This window comes from Myodes glareolus, chromosome 6, assembly GCF_982192425.1.
Source record: "Myodes glareolus chromosome 6, mMyoGla1.1, whole genome shotgun sequence".
NCBI lineage: Eukaryota > Metazoa > Chordata > Mammalia > Rodentia > Cricetidae > Myodes > Myodes glareolus.
In genome coordinates this window covers 100,974,950-101,000,052 of record NC_142031.1, presented here as the reverse complement: position 1 = coordinate 101,000,052, position 25,103 = coordinate 100,974,950, and the positions used below count along the sequence as shown (strand labels likewise).

General features: G+C 48.2%; 1 protein-coding gene across 1 annotated transcript in view; it reads right to left on the bottom strand.

The window, feature by feature from the left end:
* The window catches only part of Otof (otoferlin), a 92,264-nt gene extending 67,608 nt beyond the window's left edge, over positions 1 to 24,656 (bottom strand). The window contains exons 1-2 of the mRNA XM_085691208.2: positions 24,485 to 24,656; positions 4,297 to 4,355 (exon numbers count right to left, since the gene is read on the bottom strand). Of these exons, the coding sequence (XP_085547334.2) occupies positions 4,297 to 4,355; positions 24,485 to 24,563 (138 nt within the window). The 5' untranslated portion in view covers positions 24,564 to 24,656. The remainder of the gene's footprint in view (positions 1 to 4,296; positions 4,356 to 24,484) is intronic.
* Between the last annotated feature and the right edge of the window lie 447 nt (positions 24,657 to 25,103).

Genomic DNA, 25,103 nt, shown 5'->3' with positions numbered 1-25,103 from the left:
GGTTTAGGCCAAGCTGGTGACTTAAGACTGTTGGTTTTCACCTCTAAAGTCAGTTCTGGAAAAAAACTCAAGCAGCAGGAGGGAGAGACGGATTCCAAGCAGAAAGACAAAAGGACCCAGACACATGAATATATCTCTGGCTGTTAAGCTGGTGGCTGTTGGAAGTTGAAGGCTGCCAGTGTGGGGCCTGTGGTGAGGGGAGGAGACCCAAGGCTGAGGAAAAGTTTGCCATGATACCGTTTGTATCTCTGATAAACTACGACAAGAACCTTGTGGAGGTGGGCAATAACACAAGCAGGTGCTGACGGACCAGCAGCTCATGTCTCTTGTTGACTCCCAGAGCTACTGCCAATGGTGTTTCTCCTGACTCCAGTGAGGGTCTGCACATTTCTGGGGTGACTTGGGCCCACTTAGTTCAGCCCCTAGTACCTCTCTCTCAACCGGCCTGTCACCAGAGAATGTGGTCCACACAGGGGCCTTGCACAGAGGGAAGCAAAGGCGCTTTGGCAGTACCTCTCCTGCGAAAGACAGACAGTAAGGACACTGAGGCCATTACTGCCACAGCACCGAGTTAGAACAGCACCTGGGCCATCCGGGAATGTATTAGCAATGTAGTGTGAGGACAGGGAAGCATCACAAAGACCAGGCCGTGCTCTGAAGGACCAAGAGAGAGCAATAGCTTTAATCAAGAATTGGGAATGATGACTAAATTTTTTTTGTTTTGTTTTTTAAGAAAACAATAGTAAACAAAGGTTAAAAAGGCATAGATTTGTTAGGGCTCACAAAATGGGAGCAATAAGGAAAATCTACAACCCAACCCATCATAATAAAATTTAAGAATAACCAGGATACAGGGCTAAAGAGATGGCTCAGTGGATAAAGGGACTGGTGACTCGTGATCTTCAAACACACACAGTAGAAGGAAAGAACTGTCTCTCACAGTCATTCTTAGATTCTCACATAAGTTTCTTGGTGTGTTGGTGTGTGATGCCACCCCCCTCCATAACTAACTAACTAACTAAATGTAATAAACAAAGACTTTTCAGTACAGGCTGGAGTGTAGCTTAGTAATGGCACACTTGCTTAACGTGTGCAGGGCTCTAGGTTCAATCCCCAGGACATATAAAATTTGCATAAAAACTTCTTTGGTTGAAGAGATATAGAGTACTGTTGTGGAATATTAATGATTTAAGATGTGTTGTATTCTTTTATGTTGCATTTGTTTAACTCTGTGAATCTGTGTTACTTTGCCTGCCTAAGACACCTGATTGGTCTAATAAAGAGTTGAATGTCTAATAGCGAGGCAGGAGAAAGGATAGGCAAGGATGCCAGGCAGAGAGAATAAATAGAAGAAAAGAGAAGAAGAGTGGGGAGAGACAAGAAGAGAGGAGGGTGACAGGGGCCAGTCACCAAGCCACATAGCCAGTCACAGAGTAAGAAGGAAATAAAGAAATATAGAATAAAGAAAGGTAAAATCCCAGAGGCAAAAGGTAGATGGGATAATTTAAGATAGCAAAGTTGACTAGAAACAAGCCAAGCTAAGGTTGGGCATTTATAAATAAGAATAAGTCTCCACGTATTTATTTGAGAGCTGGGTGGTGGGTCCCTAAAGAGTAAATAAATAAATAAACCGACTGCAGTGGACAAAGTTAAAGAATGCCTGATGTAGGCAGAATCGACATGAGAGATGGAGTGAGGTGGAGAAACCAAATAGGCATGAGAAAATATTAAAGTAACTACGCTAATGATAAACGACTCTAATTGATTTCTACAGGTTATCAGTAGGGACTTTAATTTTCATAAGGGTAACTGTTGAAAAGATTATGATCTTTCAATTAAACCTTATCAAGCAATGACAAGATGAAAAGGAGCAAACAGAAGGGAAGGGAAATATAAAACAAGATGCTGATGGATACAGCAGTAAATGGAAATGGTGACATCATTGGTTTATAAACAGAGACTCCAGGGCTGGACAAACGGTTCGGGGGGTAAAAGCCCTGGCTGTCTTGCAGAGAGCCCTGGTTCTATTCCCAGCACGCACACGGAGGCCCACACATCTGCAGCTACACTTCCAACGAACCCGGTGCCCCCTTCTGGTCTCTGTGGGCACTGTACACATGTGGTACACATACATATTTTAGGTAAACATTTACACACTTATAAAAATTCTTTTAAAAACCAGAAATGCTCACATGGGTAAAAAATGAGATCTAAAGATCTTAAGAAGATCCACCTAAACTTAAAAACATGGACATATTGAAAAGATAGTCAACAAAATAAGCTGAGATTTGCAGTGTGTGTGTGTGTGTGTGTGTGTGTGTGTGTGTGTGTGAAAAGGAAGTCCATATTGACTTCAAACTTGTAATCCTTCTGCCTCAGCCTCTCAAATACTAGATTACACTCATGTGCCACAAATACCTAGGTAACAGCCTTAGGATCCAATAAGAGAGATTAATGCAAACGTCATGAGGGACAAGAAAGGAAACCTTATGCTAGTCAATGAGAAAAGGGACATGCAGAGAAAGCTATTGTGAACATATAGCAACTAATAACACAGTTTCAAAATAAAGCAAGCCACAGCTAACAGAACATCAGGTAGAAATAAACAAAACAAAAGCTAGATCTTTGACCTAGCTCATAGAGAGTTGATAGACTGGGAACAATAACCGCCCCCCTCCTCTGCCGCCACCACACGCACACTGTCTCTTTCATTCTAGACATGATCTCATCCAACGGAGACTGGCCTTGAACTTGATATGTAGCTGAGGACAACCAGAACTTCTTGATCCTCCTGCCTCTACCTCTTGGGTGCTGCATTCCAGGCATGTACCACCATGACTGGTTTATACAGTGCTGGGGGTTGACCCCAGGCTGTGTGTATACTAGGCAAGCACCCTACCAATTGAGCTACATCCCCAGTAGGCATTTTAAACACCTAACATCAACAGAGACTGGTTAAGAAGATCAGTAAGAAAGGAGAACAACAACCCAGACAGCCTAACTGGTAAAACGGCAAGGAATATGACAACTTGCCAAAGAGGGAGCTAAAAGACTAAAGGCATGATCAAGAGATGTTCAAAATTGTTAGTAATTTGGGACCTGCAGAGAAAAGAAGAGATCCCCGTTGGACTGGTGAGAATCAGGGGCCTGGGAAACCCCAACTGTGGGCGAGGATGTGGGCACAGGAAGCAGCACTCTCTGCCCCACAGGCTGTGGGGCACTGGGTCACATTAGTGTAGGAAGCACCAAAAGCCACAGATTCCAGATGCCGATGCTCATCTCGGGGAGACACTCACACCGATGCAGGAAAAGTGTGGAGACCGTTTTCTGTATTTCTAGGGCCATGAGCTAGGAACCCTCCCTGGTAGAGAGGGGCAGGTGGCCGGCTCATCCTGGCTTGCCCTGGACCTCCCCATTTTAGTACTGAAAGTCTGTTTCTCTGGAATCGTCTCCATCCCGGGCAGTCTGGGACGGTCACCCTTCGTTGGCTGTGTCCCAGGCAGCGCGATGTAACACAGATGGAACTTAGAGACAGTATATAGTGAAAAAGTAGAAAAGAAAATATTGAACACATTGTCATTTAAATAAACAAACATATGCGTACAGCAGTGCAAACCATGCAAGGAGGCACAGAGAACCAAAAGGGCTCTGTTGCCTACGTTAGAATGGTAGTGTGTGAGAAATGGTATGTGTAGTGCACATACACACCAAAAGACACAAGTGGGGCCTTATGGGGCCAAGGAGATGATGTGCTATAAACTGAAGTGACTGCTTTATACGTTCAACAATTCTGAGTCTATAGTTCAGAAGAAAAATAAACTAGGGGGACCACTGTGCGTATGTCTTTCAATGTTCCCACCCAGGTAGCTCTGAGAACCGAGGGATGAGCACCCTGATGCTCTTAAAAGGCTGAATCCTCTTGAGAAGGGCATCGTAGACGCCCTGGTGGCCCGGTTACTCCAAGGACACCACGAGACACCGAGGAAAAACCCTCCCTGATGCCCTGGAGAGTCTTGCGCTGACTTTAGATCTCCAGTGGCATTTTCTCTATAGGGAGCGAAGAGGCCCAGATCTGGTAGCAGCTTTGGGTCTGGTCGCCCAGCTGTTACTCACTGGATGGGCTTCCGCTGTGTGGAGGCTTCCACAACCACCCACCTCCACCTCCTCCCAGGAGGTCACTCCGGTGAAGCAGGCTGCAAGCAAGCCACCCAGGGTTTAGGGTCACCGCCACCCTGGGGTCGGGGGTGGGCAGAGAGGAGAGCTTGCTGGAAAGGGGCAGGGACACAGATATTCTACCTCATCGAAGTCGGCCACATCCTCACAGTTCTCCAGGACCCGGGAGTAGAAGGACTGCCCTGTGGACGGAAGAGAACGTAAAGTCAGACTTGTCTAGACAGTGAGCTGGGGACACACCTTTCTTGAGAGTATCAGTGCAGCATTTGACCCCATGGCTGTGCAACTCCCCCCAGAATGAGGGACGCCCCCACACATAACCTCTTACCTGACCTTCTAGCAACCAAATGTTATTAATTCTGTTTTTATAGAAGGGACACTGAAACCTAGGATGAGGCCCAGGCTAGTCAGAGTAGAAGAGTGGATCCCGGGGTTCTTCTGTTGTTACCTGGGAGCCCCTTGGTCTTCTTCTGCTCTCCCCAGCCCTGCCGCCACAGCAGAAGCCTGGTTGAAAGGGGTCGTGGGTCTCTGCAGACTAGTGGGGCTTTGTGGGGTCTAACCCCTTCTGTGACCATGTCCACAGCCACCCCAGGATCTTCTGCCCAGACAAAACCTGAGCCAAGAATTAGGGCCCGACTTCCCCTAAGAGATGACCGAGGTCTGCTCTGGGAGAATTTGCTCACATGCCCTGTGTAGTCCCAGGCGACTCATCGTACAGCTTCTTAGGTGACTCGTTCCTCTGGTATCCTCGTTTGGGTCCCCAAGCTGCCCAGGCAGGCCCACTATGCCTGGGCAGAGGGGCAGAACTATGTAAAAGTCCGCAGTTAGCCAACAGGACTCTGATCATGCGTGAGCCCTTCTTTTTTGTCTAAGCAGCACCACCTCACCTTTATTAGGGCTCCTCTCATACCATGAGGAAGTCCTAATAATGTTTTGTTTTTTTTTTTCTGGTCTGAGACTGGGTCTCACTGCATATCTCTGGCAGGCCTGCCTCTGCCTCCCGATTAAAATCATGTGCCATCACACCTGGCCTAGTGAAGTTTCTCTCAGATCATTTTACTATGTATGTTGGTGAAGTCTATTGGTGCATTGAGCAAGAACGCACCAGTGGCGGGTAACACTAATGACTGCTTGTGTTGAAAGTGGCCAGTAGCCAGTACTGGTAGCTCTGAGGTGGCTAGCAGTTGGAGAACCGCAGCACGGTGGGGAGCATGACTACTGAAGAGTCCCAAAGAGCCGCAGCTAGGGGGTAGGGAACACGGAGGCTGACAGTGGGAGCTGGACCTGCTGGGGCTGAAGACACAGGCTGTGGTTTCTAGAGACGCCAACACTTTATCTACTCATGATTTCTATCTGAACGGAGCCAAAAAACCTTTAACCAACTGGAAACGCAACCAGCCAGCAGCCAGATGCTCTTCTTCGTTTGTTTTTGAGATAGAGTTTCTCTGTGTAGCCTTGGCTGTCCTGGAATTCTCTCTGTAGATAGACCAGGCTGGCCTTAAACTCACAGAGATTCCTCTGCCTCTTGAGTGCTAGGATTAAAGACGTGTGCCACCACCGCTCAGCAACCAGCCAGTTCTTAGGTTGTGGCTCTCCTGACCCATGACCAACGGTCTTTCCATTTCTGTGCCCCCTTTGCAGAAAGGCAGCTCAGTGGGCTTCTTCCCTGTGCTTTGCTCCTAGCCCCTCCTTTCTGGCTGGCACAGGAAATAGAGGGTTTCGATACGCATGCATGTCTCAGGCCACCCTCCGCACCGGACCCTGGCATCTACACACCTCACATGGGGATTGTTGAATGGAAAGGATGAAATCACCTTTTCTGACCTATCCAGTCTGGGCCAAGCTGCTGAAGAATCAGATTTGTAGAGAGTGGGGGCAGGCTATGAGAAATATTCACTAAAATTCTTGATGTACAGGGCCATGGGGATTCTGGATGGGAAGATGAACAACTTCTCCAGGATCTCACTCTCAGGGGACCATAAAAGGGGAAGCCACAGGGTTGTAACAGACCCCAGTCAGTGTCGTATAAAACATGCCCAAGATACAAGTGTGCATGAGATACAGAAATGACACAGATAAGGCAGGGTGCACACTGTTTGAGAATGGGATAGAATCCCATGACAAGGGCTGTAATTTCTATCAGGAAGAAACCAAGTAGATAAAGTTAAAAATTATTATTTACAATTAACTTATTATGCTCTGTCAGTTCCGTACTAAAAAAGGTGACATTGTAGCATCCTCTTTCTTCAGCAAAAACAACTCCCCAGTTGCATACACATATTTCGTGCACACACATGGAAAGATTGCAATCACTAAGTGGTCATCTCTGGAGCAAAGAGTAGATTCTGCAAGCATATACTTGCTTCACGTTCTTACTGTACATTGGGTATATTATATGTGAGTTAAATTTTTTTTGTTTGCTTGTTTTGCTCTGTTTCTTGGAGACAGTCTTGATATATAGCCCAGGCTAATCTTTAACTCTCAAGATTTGACTTAGTCTTTCAACTACTGGGATGTCAGGCTTGTGCCATCTCATCTGGCTGTGTGTGTATGTGTGTGAGTGTGTGTGTGTGTGTGAGTGTGTGTGTGTGTGGTGTTAGAGCTCGAACAAGGGCCATGTGTATACTAGACACTCTTTCTCTGATGTGTATCCTTTACTATGGATGGTTTCTTCTTTACAGATCATATTTTACCTTTGTAATCAAAAGGGAAATATGTTCAAATCCTCACCAATCTAAAATGGCGGTCTATGTCACAGAAGGCTTTTCCCAATTTGAACTCAATCCTGTCTGGGAGTTAGTGTGGTTTGTCACTGGTAGCCATGGCTGGGTGGCCAGGTGATTTGGTATTAGGGAAACATGCTCTTCTCCCAGAAAGTCTGAAGGCTTTGCGTGGGTAGCGCTGGGCCAAGAAAGGACAGAATGAACCCCGTATAAGGGAGGAGGCAGGTGAGCACAGAGGTTTGGCCAGGGCTTGCTCCCCTTAGAAACTGACTCAGATTTTCTGGGCCTCAGTGGCTTGGTCTTTTGTTTTTGAAACAGTGTTATCACGTAGCCCAGCCTGGCTTTGAACTCTCAGCTGTCCTCCAGGTGTGGGGCACCCTGCCTGGCCAGCTTAGCCATTTAATTTTGTTTAATAAGAGACTTCCAGGGCCTGAATGGTTTTTATAACACAGTGGGTAGAGCTGTATCCTGACTAGGAAGTGAGGGGTTTCAATGTTGGGTGAACAGAAACAAGTAAGCGAGTGTGCAAGTGTGTGTGCGCGCACGCACGTGTGCATGAGTGTGTGCATGCAAGCGCCTGCGTGTGTGGCAGGTAAATGTAGACAGGGTTGCCTGGTTGCATCGGAGATAATGATGGCGACGCTGTGAAGCAGAGAAGTAATATACACAGAAAATGGATGGGACTAGATGAGACAGAAAGAGTCTTTAGCACTAGCCAGGGAAAAAACACAGGAAGAAAATCGAAAAGATAAAAGCTCCGCCACGCACTCGATGGCAGCCAACAGAGGCGGAGGAAACATGAGCCATGACGTTTGAGCTCTGTGCCTCTGTTAATTTTTCCCCCCGGGCAGCACGCGCAATATAACTCGAGAATCAGGTGAGCGCTGTTGTGCATTGGGCTTCCCCAAGGACTCACAGCTCTGAATAATCAAAGGCCTTTTCATCCTATAGGGTCTTAATGAGCCTCGGATATGGGCAAGGCTCAGGGGTCTCCAGGAATGAAAAGCTGGGGCACTCAGCTGTGGGAGGGCAGGTGGGGGTCCTGTCAGGCGGGCTTGGCTTTGAATTGCATGAAGCACTCCTCTGTAGCTGCCCACAGCCCCGGGTTGGGAGGGAGGTAAACACAGTGAGATTAGTCATGTAGACGCCACACACCACAGCTCAGCTCACCTGGAGAAGCACTAAAAACCTCAGTGTCTCGCGCTCTGGAGATGAAGCCATGAGGAAGACAGGGGAGTGGGACTCTCTCTCCTTATATACATGCAATATAGTCATACAAGTACAAATAAATATTTGCTTAAATCATGCAGAAACAGCGGAAGGAGCAATGTGTTAAGGAAACAGCACACACTAACACGCTTTGGAAGAGCTACATTTTGGGGGGGTTAACAAGCAGTCCTGTCTCCTCCGGGGAGAGCCGGGGGCTCTCCCCTCCTCCAGCTTATCACTGGGGACGGTGAACCGCATTGTGCTCAAGTTCATTTCCACTTACCGTCCACTTCATCCGCCACCCGTCTCAGATAGTGACATTTCCGCTTCGTTTTAAATGGCCTTGGATCAAACCATTAAACATCCTAATACCCAATTCCCATTCTTGCCACAGGGACGATGGAGAATTAAAGATTGAAAGAAAACCACCTCTTCCTTGTGTGGAGAGGGGTCAGGTGAGAGGGAGGGTAGATGAAAGATTGAACTGCACCCTTACTCTGGTGGCAGAGCTATTGGGTTTAAAACGACCTCCTCCCATGCCCAGCAGGGCAGAGCAGAACTCAGAGCGTCATGAGTCCCACACTATCTGATATTCCCATCACAACTCAGAGGGATCTTAACAGAATGAACCTTTATGTCATTTGCTGTTTAAAAACACCCACCCTGCAGCTAGCTACATATATGCAGGTGAGCCGTGTGCCTGTGTTATGTGCAGGGTGACTGACGTCCTAGCGTCCCACTGGAGGTGACTGCACAGAAGACTAAGTTTCCCTTTCCAGTGGGCCCTGTCGAGACACAGGCCCAGAGGGCTGATCGCCCCATAAGTTCCTTCGTTTCTACAGGCAGCAAGGGGTCTCCCCCTCTCCGGTTTGGGTGGACCCTGCCGTTCAGCCTTCACGGAGGGACGTTGAGCTGAGATAATTAGAATCTGGATGCTGCCTTTAAGAGCTTATTACAAGCCACAGGGAGAGACGTGTCAGGCGCGGAGAAGCTTTTATATAAGATAGAATTAGACTGCTGGCTTGAAGAGAAAAGGTAGATGGGGAGGAAATGAGTCTTTGCCTAGCGGGTCAAGGCAGGAGTTACCCAGGCATGAAGGCAGATACCAGAAGAATAACAGACTCCTAGCTTCCCAGGGCTTGGGCAGTAAGCTGGGAATTCCAGGAGAGAAGGTATGCAAATTTTCAAAGCTTGTGAGCTGAGAAAGGGTCCTGATGGAGCTGGGAGTGGCACACTGAATTCTCATGGTAATGAGAAAAATGAGACGTCTGTCCTCAGCAGCTATTGAAGGAAGAACTGAGTAGGGTCCAGAGGAGGGTGAGGGGTTCACAGTCACCCTCAGCTACTGTCCAGAGGAGGATGAAGGGGTTCACAGTCACCCTTAACTACTGTCCGAGTTTGGTTCTCTATTGTGAAAAAGAAATTGATGAAAAGCAACATGGGAGAGGAAGGCTTTTGTCTGACAGACAGATTGCAGTTCATCGTTATGGGAAGCCAAGGCAGGACCTTGAGGTTGAAGCTGCGGCAGGGGCCACAGAGGAACTCTTCTATCTGCTTGTTTCTCATGGCCTGCGGAGATTCCTTTCATAAACACCCCAGACTACCTGTCCAGAGTGGGCTGGACCCTCCCACATCAATCATTAACCAAGAAAATGCCCATAGAAATGTCCACAGGCCAATCTGATGGTGGCAATTCCTCAACTGAGGTCCGCCTTTCCAAGTGACTCTAATTTGTGTCCAGTTGACAAGAACTAACGGGCACAGTTACGTAGAGAGTTTGAGAGTACCAGCCTGGTACAACCTTGCATTTAAGAAAAACACCTCAAAAGAAGCTTTGGTGCTAGCTGGGTGTGGTGGTGCATGCCTTTAATCCCAGCACTTAGGAGGCAGAGACAGGTGGATCTCTGTAAATTCATGGCCTGGTCTACAGAGTAAGTTCCAGGTCAGCCAAAGATACAGAGAGAAACCCTGTCTTGAAAAAAAAATGGAGCTTTGGTGCTGAGAGTGCACAGTACATTGGTAACCATCTATAGTGCATGATAGACCCAAGACAAATTCCCACCATAACCAGCTACTGTTGCTCCATGTGAGCCGAGAGATAGAACATAACACTCTTCAACACTTGGCCCTGCCCTCATTCTTTCTTTGCCTTACTTAAAGTCAGGAAATCACTAAGCATTTCCTGAGATGAACCTGGTAAAGTTCCTCCAGGCCCCTCTCCGCCCCTGACGGCAGGTGCTTCCTCTGTTACCCCTTAGGAGTTCTCCAAGAAGGTCCTGCTGCATTCTCAATCTCTCCACTTCATGTCAGTCGCCTTCCTTGGAAGGCCAGCTACCCCCACAAGCTCCAAGAAGCAGGACACTACTGCTCTGAGCACAAGGGAGAGCCCAGCCTTTGGCAGGGGTGGGTGGGCCTGGAGCTGCCAGTCAAGGCTCAGAGCCCTGGAGCTGGTGGTCCTACTCATGGGGTCTCAGAATCATCGCTGGTCATCTGGCAATAATCATGCTGGACCAGTTTAATGTCTTGGAACCTTAGGACAGTCGGCAAGAGGTTGTTTTGAAGCAAGTCTGAGCATAAAATCAAGTTGCTGTGAGCATAGGACTACTGAGTAGATGGTTAAAAGTTTTTTATTTATGATTACTGTGTATGAAATCATGGTGAATGTGGGGGGTGCACCCCACAAGTACATGTGGAGGTCAGAAGACACCTTTGTGGGGTCAGTTCCCTCCTCCTAGGGTTCCGGGACCCAAACCCACATCTCCAGTCTTGCAGCAGAAGTGCCTTCACCTGCTGAGTCATCTTCTGGTCCTGAGTTTGGTAGATGCGATGGCTCTTGGGCCAGCTCTACTACTTGCTAGTCTGTGCCCCCACCATGTTCCTTCTGCTTGACTTAGTCTCTTCACCCATGAAATGGGGAAAGGGGTGTCTTTGGAACAGCATGGGCACACATTTTATTGCCTACGTAGAATACAGTCATCATCCCATGGAGTGGTCCTGTCTTTGCTTTAGGCCTTTAAGTTACATGCTAAATATAAAAGTTGTCTCCTCTACTATGAATCACATTTATAGTGTAATTTTAGCAGCGTATAATTAGAAACGATTTTTCACTCACCTGTAATATTATTCAAGTTTTAGGTATTTTAAGTGTGATTATGACTCTCTTTTTAACTAAGTAAAAATTACATTCACAGATCTTAAGGGTATATTTTAATGGCTCTTAATAAATGCACGCACTTGTTAATTACCACACAGTCAAGATACAGGACCCTTTCAGCTCTTCCGAGTATTCCCCAGACCCCTTCCCAGCTAATTTCTACCTGCCACTGCCAGCAGCTGACTGCTCCAGTTTCTGTCCTGACTTAATCCTTTAAAGTTTATTTTTATTTCATTTTATGTGTGAGTGTTTGACCTGCATGTATGTACACAACATGGATGCTTGATGCCCATGGAGGTCACATCCCCTGGAAGTGGAGTTATAGATGGGCGTGAGCCACCATGTGGGTCCTGGGAACCAAGTCCAAGTCCTCTGCAAGAGCAACAATTGCTCTTCACCACTGAACTACCTTCCTGCCCCATTTTCCTCCAGCTTTGTTATAGACTATTACTTTAACTAGGCAAAGTTAAAGTAATGTGTGTGCAGGAGCATGTATGTGCAGGTGCATGTGTGTGCAGGTTCATGTGTGTGCAGGTGCATGTATGTGAAGGAGCATGTGTGTACATATGCTTGCAGGTGCAGATGCGTACAGGTACATGTGCATGTACATGCAGGTGCATGTGTGTGTAGGAGCATGTGTGCCTGCGCACATATAGAAGTCGGAAGATATCCTTGGGAGTTGTTCCTTAAGGGCCATTTGCTGCTTCTTTTGAGACAGGGTCTCTCATTGGAACTTGACAAGTAGGCTCCGTTGACTGATTTAAGAGCCCCAGAATCTCCTGTCTTTGCCTCCCTACCACTGGAATTTTAAGTATATGCCTGGTGGGCTCTAGGATTAACCCTAGGCCCTTGTGCTTACAAGACAAGCACTTTATCAGCTGAGCGATTGCGCCAGCCCCTAGATGTGCTTTTGTGTGTCTGGCTTCTCTTAGTCACTTCTTTTCCAATTCATTCATACTGCTGCATACATCAGTATAGCTGTTCTCAGTGTCTGAGGGGCCTGGAACCCACTTCCCATGGATACCTAAACCTGTGGGTGCTAGAATCCCTTGTATAAAATCTTGTGACATTTGCATGTAATCCACACACATCTTCTGATATACTTTTAACCATCGCTAGACTGCATATAATACACACTAATGTAAATACTATAAATGTAAATAGTTGCAGTGTATTACTTAGGAAATTCTGACCAGAGAGAAGTACGTGGTAAACATTTTTCCTCGTTATTTTCAATTCTCGTTTAGAGATCTCGTCCACACGGTGGGCCAATCTACGCATTTTCACTGTTGAGTAATATTCTGTTGTGTGGATCAAACTCAATGTGTTGGGCTGTTCTGCCCATAGGTTGCTTCTGAGATTGTCTTATTATGCTAGGTCGTTATTTTTGCTTGTTTCATTCTCTGAAGTGAGCTGGGGAAATGGAACCTCAACTGAAGAACTACCTCCACCAAATTTGCCTGTGGGACGACTGCAGGGTAGCATTTTCTCGAGGATTGATTGTTATGGGAGAGTCCCACCTATTGTGGAATATTATTTTCTTAACTGGGCAAGGATTTATTACATTTGTTTATGCTGCAGACTATTTCTTTAGTTGTCGAAAGGGGAGTTACATTTGTTTGTGCTACATCAGTTTAATTATGTAAAGATGTGTTGTATTTGTTTCACCTTGCCTGCCTAAGGCACCCGATTGTTCTAATAAAGAGCCCATCGGATGAAAGCTAGGCAGGAGAAAGGATAAGCAAGGCTGGCAGGGAGAGAGAACAAATAGGAGGAATCTAGAATTCAGGAGAAGAGGGGAATAAAAGGAGAAGTAGAGAGGAGAGAACGAGGGACATTCCCAGAGCAAGAAGCCAGGCAGCTGCCAGCCCGACAGAGAGAGCAGGAAAGTAAGATACACAGAAAAAACAAAGGTAAAAAGCCCCGAGGCAAAGTGTAGATGAAGAGAAACAGGTTAAGTTATGAGAGCTAGCGAGAAAAGAGCTAAGTTAGGGCTGAATATTCAAAACTAGTAATAGTCTCTGTGTCGTGATTTGGGAGCTGGGAGGTGACCCAAAAGAAAAAGCCGGGTACACTGTCCACTATGGATAGTGCCACCCATGGAAGGTGGTCCTGCTGTAGACAAGGAAGCAGGCTGAGCAAGTCAGTGAGCAGTCTTCCTCCGTGGCCTCTGCTTCAGTTCCTGCCTCCTCCAGGTTCCTGTCTTGGCTTCCTCAATGACGAAACTGCAATCGCTAAGCCAAATAAGCCCTTCCCTTTGCATGCTGCTGTTGGTTAGTGTTATATCATAGTGATAGAAAGCAAACTGGGATTATTATGAGTAAATTATTATTTACTCATTATTATGAGTTATTATGAGTAAATCTGCTGTGACTTTTTCCAGACACCCCCTTTTGTAGACATGTAATTTCACTTTTCTTGTGGAAATGCCTAAGAGCAGAATTGTGGGCACAGCTTATCAGAAACTGCCAAGAGGTTTCCAAAGTGATGGCCCTATTTCACAAACCAATTAGCAATGTGAAAAAAAGTCAGGCAGTGGTGGTGCACGCCTTGAATCCCAGCACTCGGGAGGCAGAGGCAGGCAGATCTCTGTGAGTTCGAGGCCAGTCTGGTCTACAGAGTCGGTTCCAGGACAGGTTCCAAAGTTACAGAGAAACCCTATCTTGAAAAACAAACAAAGCAAAACAAAACAAAACAAAACAAAAAAAGCAACTGTTTGACATTTCATAAATATCTTCTGACTGTGAGAACACTTACTTTTCCAGTTATTGCAGTGCATGTGAGATAGTGTCTCTTGTAACTTTGATTCTCATCTCTTTAACTATGATGACCACATTGATATGGTTATTATTTTTGCCTTTTACTATGAGATATCATCTCAAGTCTTTGATTGCTTTAGAAGGTTTGCTCATTGGTCTTTTCATTATTGATTTGCATCGATGTGAATATTTTCATCTTGTGTGTGCCTTGCCTTCTTGCATTCTTAAATATATTTTGTGATAAATAGGAATTTTTAATTATTAGGAAATCTAATTCATGCCTGGTGTCAGTGGCAGGTGGATATCTGTGAGTTCAAGGCCATCCTGGTCTATAGAGTGAGTTCCAATACCAGGGTCACACAGAGAAACCCTGTATCAAAAATTCAAAAAGAAAAAACAAAAAGAAAAGAAAAATCAAATTCATTAGTTTTGGGAGGTTTGTATTTTACAATGTGAGATTTTTGTATTTCCTTTAAGATTTTTTTGTGCAATCCGAACTATAACAAGCACATTCAGAATTTCTTCTACAAGTTTATAGTTTTTATTGTTCAGCTTTGTTTATTTTCAATTTTAATTTTTATATGTATGTGTGTGGTGTATGCACATGCCTGTATGCATGTCGTATGCTTATGTGCATGTTGCATGCCTGTGCGCATGTGCAGAGGTCAGAGAAGAGCATCATGAGTCCCCCTCTATCCCTTTCCGTGTTACTCCTTTGAAGCATGGGTCTTCAATGAAAGGACTTTGTTTTTCTCTAGATTGGCAGCCAGCAAGCTCCAACAGTCTTCCTGTCTCTGCTTCCCTCTGTCCTGGACTTACAGGTGCTTGTGAGACCACACTCACCTTGTCACACAGGCGTGGGGATCTGAACTCTGGTTCCCATGTTTACACAGCAAGCACTCAACTTCAGAGCCATCCCTCCAGTTTCCCTCCCCCTTTTTTTGAAACAGGGTCTTCCCATGTATCCTTGGCTGTCTTGGAACTCGTTATGTAGAGCAGGCTGGCCTCAGACTCACAGAGATCCACCTGCATCCTGAGTGTCTGCTATCTTAGGCTGGTGTTACTGACTTGGTCCCTATGACTTTAGAGGCTTTTACAGAAATGAAGAGACTCCCATACTTCTGTTTTCAAGGTGGTTTTGGCTATTCTGGATCCTCTACATCTCACACAATTTTAAAATCGTCTCCGGTGTCTACAAAGCAGACTGTTGTAACTTTTGCTAGGACTGTGCTCGCTCTATACAGCAGTAATTTACGGAGAACTGGCACCTTCACCATTGTGACCTTTGCTCCCACAGACACATTTTGTCTGTATTTGGTGTTCTGTATTTCTGTAGGAACATTACCGTGCATCAACCCTGTGCCCTGAAAGTTGCTCGTTCCTACTCGTGTAGTTTTCACATAGGTTCCTCGGGATTTTTCACACAAGCCAGGGAGGTTTTCTGTAAAACAAGGCAATTTCACGCCTTCCTTCCCAAGCTATGTGAGTTTTGTTTTTCTTGTCTTATTGCACTGGTTAGACTCTACTTAGTAATGAACAGAGTGGTGATGGAGGACCACTTAGCCTTGCCTGTGACCTTAACGTTAGTTCAGGCTTTGTGGAGTAAGTGCGGTGTTAGCTGGGTAGTTTGGGATGGTCCTTTACCTGACTGAAGAAATTACTCTATTCTTTCCCTGCTGAGAGTACTTATCATGAGTGGGTATTGAATTTTGTCGCACGATTTTGTGGGACGGTGGGTAGAACAAGCTTGCAGCTTTTCTCACTTCTTCCACTTACATGGTGGAAGGCTTTGATTGCCTAACTTTAAAGAGGACTTTGCTTTCCTAGGATAAAACTCATTTGTCGTGATGCACTATCCTTCTCTATTGTTGTTCCGTCGGCTACTATTTGTGAAGGGATTTTATGTCTATGCTTATGAGAGCCATTGTTCTCTCTCTCTCTCTCTCTCTCTCTCTCTCTCTCTCTCTCTCTCAAACACACACACACACACACACGGGGGGGGGCAGCTTCCTCGGTCACTCTTCACTCTAAGGACTCAGGCTCCATTCCTGAACCTGAGCTTGCAGATCCCCCTCAGCTACCCTGCTGGCTCGCCCCGGGGATTCCCAGTCTCTGCTTCCCGAGTGCTGAGATTGCAGGAGATCTGCACGGCTCTCTGGCTTTCCTGTGGGTGCTGGGGACCTGAACTCTAGTCCTTACACTTGTCTCACACTTGTGTGGCAGCTCCTCTCTCTGCCCCTGCACCTTGTGGGGTGGAATCAAGGCTCAAACCAGGAGTGGCACGCACATCGCACATCGGGTGAGTGCTCCCCCACTGAGTTATAGCCCCACCCACCAATGTTTTCTAATTTCTCCTTTGTGCTCTTCTTTGACCACAGGTTAGAAAGACAGCTACCATTTAATTATCAAATATCTGGGGCTTTTAAAGATACCTCATGGCTATTGGTTTTATAATTAGTTTCATTATGGCCAAAGAACATACTCTGTGTGGATGTGTCCAACCTGAGGCCCGCGTGCCACCTGCGGTCCACAGTAGTTATGAATGCAGCCCAACACATCTGTAGGTGACACTATTCCACTGTCAAAAGGCTAGATTCCCCTGTGAGTTCACACGATGTCAGTCTTTCTAATCCCTCTCCCCCCCCCCAGATAATAGTATGAATGGATGATATGTGTATGTGGTAACACATGCCATGGCACATGTGTGGAGGTCAAAGGACAACATTCTGGAGTTGCTTCTCTCTGTCCAGCCTTGTGTGGGTTCTGTGGATCCAACTCAGGCTGCCAAGCTTACAGAAGCATCTTGCAGGCCCGATCGATGTCAGACTTCTGCAATGTAGTGATCCCTGAGTTCCTCAGCACGTTGCCTGTCACAGCAAACACGCCATAGATATGTCAGGCAAAGGTGTCGCCTTCAGTTTTGAGGCTTAATATCTCAGAAAACCCTGTTAGTTAGAGTGACGTTGGTGGAGGGATGTGTCAGATCTTCCATCTCCCTAATGATTTTCTTGTCGGCTTGTTGGTAATTTTCTTTGGGAACAACCCCTCGTTTTCTTACATAGAGTGCTCTTTGCTTTCTTATTGACAGGTGGTGGCACAGTATGACAAAGAAATTCAACTCAAATGAGTTCCCTCCCCCCAAAAGGATACTCTGCAAGTTCCTTAAATAGTGTCCTCTCTGAAAACCAGCTGCTCACAGAGACAGGCCCAGGAGACCAGAAACTCCCTGGGTCTCCAGGTCTCAGCTAAGCGAAGGCCCCTCTGTCACTATTTCCCTTACTCAAGGGTCAGTATGTCACCCATTTCTTTCCACTTCGTCACCTGCTAACACCCAGAAAGTCAGCCCCGGACAGGGCACGTTTGAGAGACAGGGCTAGGCCAGGGATTTTAAGTCACAGATGAACTTATTGAGCTCTGTTTCTCTAACTTGGCTTAATCCTTCTCCAGGGTACTGACGTCACTGGTTCCCACTCCTCAGATAGGAACATGGTGGCAGAGAAGGGGAAGGTGTTGCCTTAGAGCCTGGGGTGGGTCTAGCAGATGCCGGGAGCTAGATTCTCCCAATTCAGAGACAGATGGAGGAGTTTGTGACCCTAGCGATCCACAAGCTGCACAGAGAACAGAGCACTCATTCTATGCAGGTGCATGATGGGAGAGCGAATGTTTTTCCATTCTCAAATGGAGTAAAAATACTGTTACAAGTACAATGCTGATTTTATCCTAAACATTCACATTTTTAAAAGAAGCAAGCAGGGACTGAAGAAATGGCCAGTGGTTAAGATCACCTGCTACTCTTCCAGAGGACCCGGGTTCAATTCCCAAACACTCACATGGTGGCCTACACCTGTCACCCTCTGGTGGCCTCTATGGGTACCAGGGACACACACGGTACACAGACTTACACACAAACAAAACTCCAATACTCTTGGAAAACAATAAAATAAAAATTAAAAATTTTAAAAAACAAATGAAGGAAAACGAAGAAGATCTCTAAACATAAAGCGCCTGGGAGGTGGATCTATCCAGGCAGAAAGCAGTCAATGGGCTGAGACGATCACAGGACAATCTGTCTTAGGAGACCCTCTGGACACATCTGAGAACTGCATGTCCACGAGGGCAATATGACTGGCTTCTCTTGTGTAGTATGGGAGGCTGCATTCCTTCCTCCAGTGACTGTTACTGCTTCCTGAGGTGGGTGACATGACATTCAGCCAAGTCTGAGCTGAGAATGGATTACCCTCAGCGGAATCTAAGGCATCCATATTTCTCTCTATAGTAGGGAAGATGGAGTGTAGGGACACCCTGAGGACAGTTAAAGGGTTGGGCAGTATTGTAGTCTCTGGGGATGGAGTTATCGCCTGCCTGCACCTGTGTCAGGACTGCACAGTGACCTCTGTTGCCAACTGACCAGCTGCCTCTGGAAGTGGCGAAGGCTCCAGCCCTGGGGATGCCCACAAGGATGCTGACAGCTCCAGGAGTTTTGGCCAGATGTCTCTGTGACTGCCAGGATTCAGGCAGGAGAACAGAGGAGGACCTCCTGAAGCCGCAAATCGGTTTCAAGTACCATTTTAGCTCCCACTATTTCCCCATCCACAGTAGAATTCCTGGGTCATCAGAGAGCCTAGGACAAGGATGATCAAATAGGAAGATCTATTTGAGTCTGTTGACCCCTGCTTCTCCAAATGCAAATCCAAGTCCACAAGCTCCATCTACCCTCTATCCAGAAGCATCTTTTCCTACCCACTCAATCACTGTCTCTGGGCTGCCCGTTCTCTGAATGCCAGGTCACCATTTCAGTCTGTCCTGCAGCCCTAGCTGTACCCTGCCCTGGTTTTGTAGTCTGGAACCAAATGGAATGGTTTTTCTTGAACCAGATCTCAGTTTCCTATTCTCCCACCTACCACCATAATTATCCCCACATCCTCTTGGCAAAAATTTCAGGCTTCATTGTGTGACCAAGACTCACTGTACCACTGTTTGATGTTTTCCGGCCTCTATACTGCACTCCCAGCTCCTGGACCCCTGGCTCATCTCCGCACCCCTACATGGCACCAATTTCTTCTTCTTTTTCCATTTTTACACGTATCTGTAATTTTGCATGTGTATGGGCACACACATGTACTTGCTTGTGGAGACCCAAGGTCGATGTCAGGATTCATCCTGAATCTCTCACCCCCCCTTATTCATCGAGACAGTTGTTCAGTCAAGCCCAGAGCTCACCCATATGGCTAATCTCCCTGTCTAGTTTGCTCTGGGGATCCCTGTCTCTGCGGTCCCAGCGTGGAATTACAGGAAAGCCACTGTGCCCACCTTATATTTATATGTGTTCTGGAACTCCAAACTTGTTCTCACAATTGTGTGGCAAGCTCTTTAACCACTGAGACACCTTTCCAGTCCCAGACTAGCTCATTCTGTAGGCTTATCCTGTGAAGATTGTTCTTATCTGTCAAGGACACCTCTCTTGCAGTGTATCCCTTCCCCCACTGAAGTCCCTCCCCACAGACTCCACCCACTTTGGAGCCTCTAGTTGGCTGCAGAGTGGCTGGGTTGGCGCTGTCTCTTGCCTTTGTCCCACCTTGTCAGGGCTGCCTGTCTCCTGGTCCAGGGTGCTTCCCTGGCCATGCTCTGCCCTGGCCCCTGGGCCTCCCTCTCTGCAATCCTCTGCACACTCACAGTGATGGGACCAGGACTGCCCTTCCACTTGAAGGTCTCCTTGCTGTCCTCCCAGGGTCTAGAGCAGTGCTTGGCACGCAGATGGTTCTCAAACACCATTTGTGGATGAACGAAAGAATGAGTGAATGAATGATTAATTACTTGATTTACAGGACACGTTAAAATGAAGCTTTTAGTGACCTGGAAAACAATTTCCAACATTGAGGAGACAAAGGAAATGGACATGGACCGAGCGTTTGGCACCAGTAAGGCAGTGTTTGTTTTTAAGGAACTATAAAATATGTGGGTTTTTAAAAAACCCTTCTTTCTAGGTGAAACAACACATGTGTTTTTCGACATAATTGGCATGAGGGACTTACAAGGGGAGGGTTTGCAAGCAAGACTGGCCATGAGTTGAGGGTCTTGAAACTGGCTGGGGTGATTCTCCCTCCTCTGTATAGTTGAAGCATATGTATGTATGTATGTATGTGTGTATGTATGTATGACCCAGGAATGGGTGTAGATGGGAAAAGGTAGCTTTTTCTATAGCCAGTAAAGACGGACAGGATAAGCAAGCCTTCACACTCTGGGGGATCATTTGCAAGTCATCTCTCGTTCTCGCTCCCCATTTCCCCGTACATTTCCAGTGGCTTTCACCGAGTGCTTTTGTAGCAGAAGACGATTTAACAGTCATTTTCATAGCATGAGAATACCTTCTCCTGTCAAAGCGGTAAGGCCGAGGGGATGCGCTGGGTGCAGCGTCTACCCCCTGCTAGGACTTGGGCTTGCTCAGGGGAAGAGGAGGAGAAAGAGAAGGAAGAAGGGAGGGGGAGGGAAGGAGAAGAGGGAGGAGGGAGAGGAAGGAAGGAGTGGGAGGAGACTCACTATCCTGGCAAGAAGGAACACCTCCACACCCCCGTGCTGGGGAAGTGGAGGGGTACTGTGGGCACATTCCTTGTGACTATATCAAGGCACAGAGCTGTGCCCATACCTGCCCCACAGGCTGCAGCTGCTGTCCTTGGGGAGCCCCTCTGTCTACTGTCCCCAGAAAGAGGAACCACCTGCTCCATCCTCCAAGAGCACAGGTGCCTAAATGGCCTGGGCATCCAGGGAAATATTGAGGGTGGGGCCCTGAATACTCTGCCTCCCTTACTGGGGAAGTTTCCAGAAAGAAGTCATATTGAACAAGAAAAAAAGAGTCTAAGGGCAATCTTGTCCCCAGAGCACAGTCACCACCTCCCTTCCCCTGCCTCTAGCCACAGATCTGGCTTCCCAGCTCTCCTTCTGGCTCGGGGGTTCACCTGGCAGCCTCTGGGGCAGTGAGCTCCTCCTCTGGAGTGGCTTTCCCTCCAACCCCCCATCCTCTGCTCTCCTGAATCTCTACTTAAAGACATGCAGTTCAAAACCCAGCTAGGAGCTGCTTTCCCCAGCCAACCCTGCCTCCCCTTACAGGAAGCACTCCTTGACTGCTGGGGGACATGGTTCCTTGGCTGGACCACCCCCAACATTTGCTGGAGGATGAGGTCCCTTCTTCTGGGACCCTGAGGCTTCTCTGAGCTGGAAGCTGATGGGAGGAATGGAGCCAGGGATCTTGGCTCTTGGTTCATGAGACCTCTTTTCAGTTTGGTGCTCCCTGTAGCATAAAATCCTGGTGGCATTCATAGCTGGGTCGAGTCAGGGACTGACAGGGCCACCGTGGAAGAGTTTAAACCCATTAAACATCGAGAAGTGAGGTACATGGTGCTAATGTTTGTAATCCTGCCTTGCTGAGCTACACAGTGAGTTCAAGGCCAGCCTGGGCGACATGAGATCCTGTCTCAGAACAACAACAAACAGTGAAGATGGCAAGGAAGGGAGTCGTCTCTTATGGAGGATAGTTAGCAGCTCAGCTGAGATCTGCCCTCTGTCTCGAGGGTTCTCGGTAGGTAGGACGGCTCACAGAGTGCGGCCTGTGCCCACAGCAGAACGGTGGCAGAGCCATAGGAGGGTATACAGGGTGTGGAAGGGAAGGGGAGGACTTCCTCAAGGTGACACATGAGCTGGAACTTGAAGTATGCAGAAGATGGACATTGTAAGATGGAAGATGGGGTCATTGTACGACAAAGAAGTACGCAGTCTCAGGCAGGAAGGTGTACAGTCTTTGGCATCTTGGGAACCAGCTGGACATTAAATGTAGCAGGGCAGAAGTTGGGGGTATAGGATGTAAAGGAATATAAAGATGAACCTCCATGGGAAGCCTTACTACAGAGAACCTCGGTACCGGTAAGAAGCCCAGGTGAACAGTGCAAGTCTGGAAAATTCTCAACCTTGTGTTTTGGCAAGAAGGCTCCAGAGAGGGGTATAGAAATGACAGCTTAACACTGGAATCTCGGCAGCCAGGGAAATGCAAGGGCTGAGAACAGGCAGAAAGGTATACAGGCAGACAGACAGACAGACACTCCCACCCCATATTCCGTGACTCTGGAGATTCGGGTTGAAGTAAGAGCAGAGAAACGGGAAGCCAACAGGCATCCTCCAGCTGACCTCCTCTGGAGATGGTTCCTGCAGGCTGGAGGCCTCTCAGCACAAGAGGGCTGCCCTGTCCTGTTTGCTGTTGGAAGCCCCAGGCCAGCCATGGTGGGTGAGGCAGGCGGAATCCATGCCCTCCTGTTTCCCGGCAAACTCCTCAGGACAGGGTCTTTCTCTCCTTCACCCGTAGGCCCCATGCTGACCCCTTACCCCTTCTGCCACCTGCTTTATTTGAAGCTTCTCTATTTTCTCATTCCTCCCCAACACAGTGTGGCTTGGACACTGGTTGCAGATGTCAGCAGAGGATGTGCTGGTCAGTTCCCTCAGGAACGGCAGTGTAGGCTGGTGTTTGGGGTGCCCGTAGTTGCCACCTGCTACGCATCTATCTGGTGAATGTCTGAGCTTTCTCTTTGCAGAGATCTGACTGAACTCTTCCGTAGCCTTTCTGCCCACCCCTCACCTCTTGCTGCAGGATCTCTGCCTCTGACAACCTGCAAATGGGGAGGCCTGGGCTACAGCCAGCCCAATTCCTGGGTGTTTGGCCTTGCAGCTCTATGGAAGAGGCGGAAGGTGGGCCTGGTGGGGCAAGCCTATAATCTCAGCTATGGAGGAGGCAGGAAAGTGTGTGTTCAAGGCTTGCCTGGGCCAGAGTGAATTCAGGCCTAGAAAAGGTTGGGGCATGTATGGCTCAGAGATAGAAAGGTTATAGGAGGCCCTGGGTTCAACTCCCCGCACTGCCCACCCCCAATATGGGAGTCTCTGATGGACAGGATGCCTATTTCTTGTGGACCCCAGAAGAGATCAAAGAGATTACGAGATCGGGTAATCGGGTAGACAGATCTTCATAGACCTGACCACTCCACTAATTCCCTGAAAGTCTGTCTTTCTGTGAAGGAGATTGGCCTGTCACACTGTAGCCACCAAGCAACCCAGAGCTAAGCAGCCAAGTGCAGGACCGCATGTGGCACGCAGACCAGGCCCCACAGACTGAAGGATGTACTTGTTTTCCTAAAACCAGCATCAGCCAGCAGGTGGCACACAGAGAGTGGCGCCACCACTTGGATGGCCTGCAAAGCAATAGGTGGCCCAGCCCACTCTCAGGTCCCTTCTGCCTGCCTCCCTCCTGCCACTTGGCCCAGTCCTGTGACCAGCAGGCTGTGCAGGTGGAGAGCCCGTGGCCCGTGTGGGTGAGGCAGCTGCCTAGAGGAATGTCTAGTGAGTCGCCATGTCTCTTACCTCCTGGCAGACCTTTAGAGGCAGTGTGCATCCTGAGCCATAGTTCCTTCCCTTCAACCCCTCTGAGGAGAAGATGCCACACTGGAGAGTACATTGGCTTTGGCCAAAGGCTGTTGAGACACCCCTGGACCAGAGGGTTTTCCTGTGGCTAGGCAGGTTGAACTGTAATTTGCAGAGGTTGGTGGGCACAGAAGCAAACCTGGCCCTGTCTTTCTCTACTTGACTCTTCAGGGGGCTGCCAGATACCCTGGGTGATGCCCAGCTTCAGCTCCTCACCTCTATCTCTCCCTTCTCCAGCTCTGTTCCCAGCCTCGGGGCACACTGTTCCTTTTACCTCTCCTGTCATCAATTCCCTTTGCTTGCTCCCTCTGGTCGTCCCTCAGCCAGCAGGGGAGCAGTGCCTGCTCCTAGAAGTCTTCCCCAAGCGCTAGCTCCCAGCTTGGTTATGGTACTCATGTCCTCTGCCCATCTGCACCAAACACCCATCGTGCCTGTCTGCTAACTGCTTCCCAGGCCCCGCCAGATGTAGCTCTTCCGACTGGGGTCTGCCTGCCTCATGTCAGACCCCCGATTCGGTACACAGTAGGTTATAATCCATGAGCTGAAGCAGGCTAGGAGGAGAGGTTGGAGTAATGTCCCTGTCTAGCGACATCGAAGGTCTGAGGAAGGCCAATACCCTCAGAGCACTGGAGGGCAGAGTGCCGCTGGCTGCCAGTTTCTGCCAGCCACTCTGGTCCTTTCAGGCATAGATTCCTATTCACCAGGCAGACACCAGTCTGTGGGGGAAGAGAAGGAAGGGTCCCAGAAAGGCTGTGCTGTGGTTGTGGGCATGGACCCCTCATTTCTGCCTCACTGAGTCAAGAATCTGCATTCTGCCAGGACACTGGTGTGTTGGCCTGGGGGATTGTAGAAAACCTCAAGGCTAGTTCAGGCCAGGCACATGAGACCACTACGCCTGCTAGAACTTTGCCACCCTTCCTCCCAGTCCTCTCCCGTCTCTATCAACTCACAGAATATGGACTGGGTCAGTTTGCAGACCTGGGGTTCCGCAGAGACAGGGGCTTCCCTACCTCGGAAAGTCACTTTGGCGATCCGGTCACTTCTGCCTCGCAGCTCTGAGACGGTCTTCAGGTGGACGATCAGGGCCATGCTGGCAGGGAGAGCCTGGGCAGTGCCAGGCAGAGCAGCAGGAAGGAGCAAGCTGGTTGAGTGCGGCTCACACACCTCCCTCTTCTCCGGCTGCTGCCGCCTCCTCCTGATGCTGCCCACAGAGACCAAGGCAACCACAGCGAGCTGCTTCTTCAGCTCAGCAGAGCCGTGCAGCCCTGCCAGCCCCGCCCCTCCGAGTTGTCAGCCCAGCATGTGTGTAGCGTGTGTGTGTGTGTGTGTGTGTGTGTGTGTGTGTTGTACACCCAGCCAGTAGCTTGGAAGTGCATGCTGACTTCATTATTCAGCAGCACCAGCCCCTAGATAAAGGTCTGTCCAGCTTCAGGTATCTTCTCTCAGCTCCTTGAATGGAAGCTCCTGCCACTTGGAGGATGGAAGCTCTATGTCACTAAGAGCCAACAGATTGCAGTAGGCATGGGGATGGGGTGGGTGTGGGGTCAGGGCACCTCTTTCTATGGGATCAGGAACGCCATGATCTGGGCTTTGATTGACATACCGGTGTCTTGGGGATTATCCATGGTG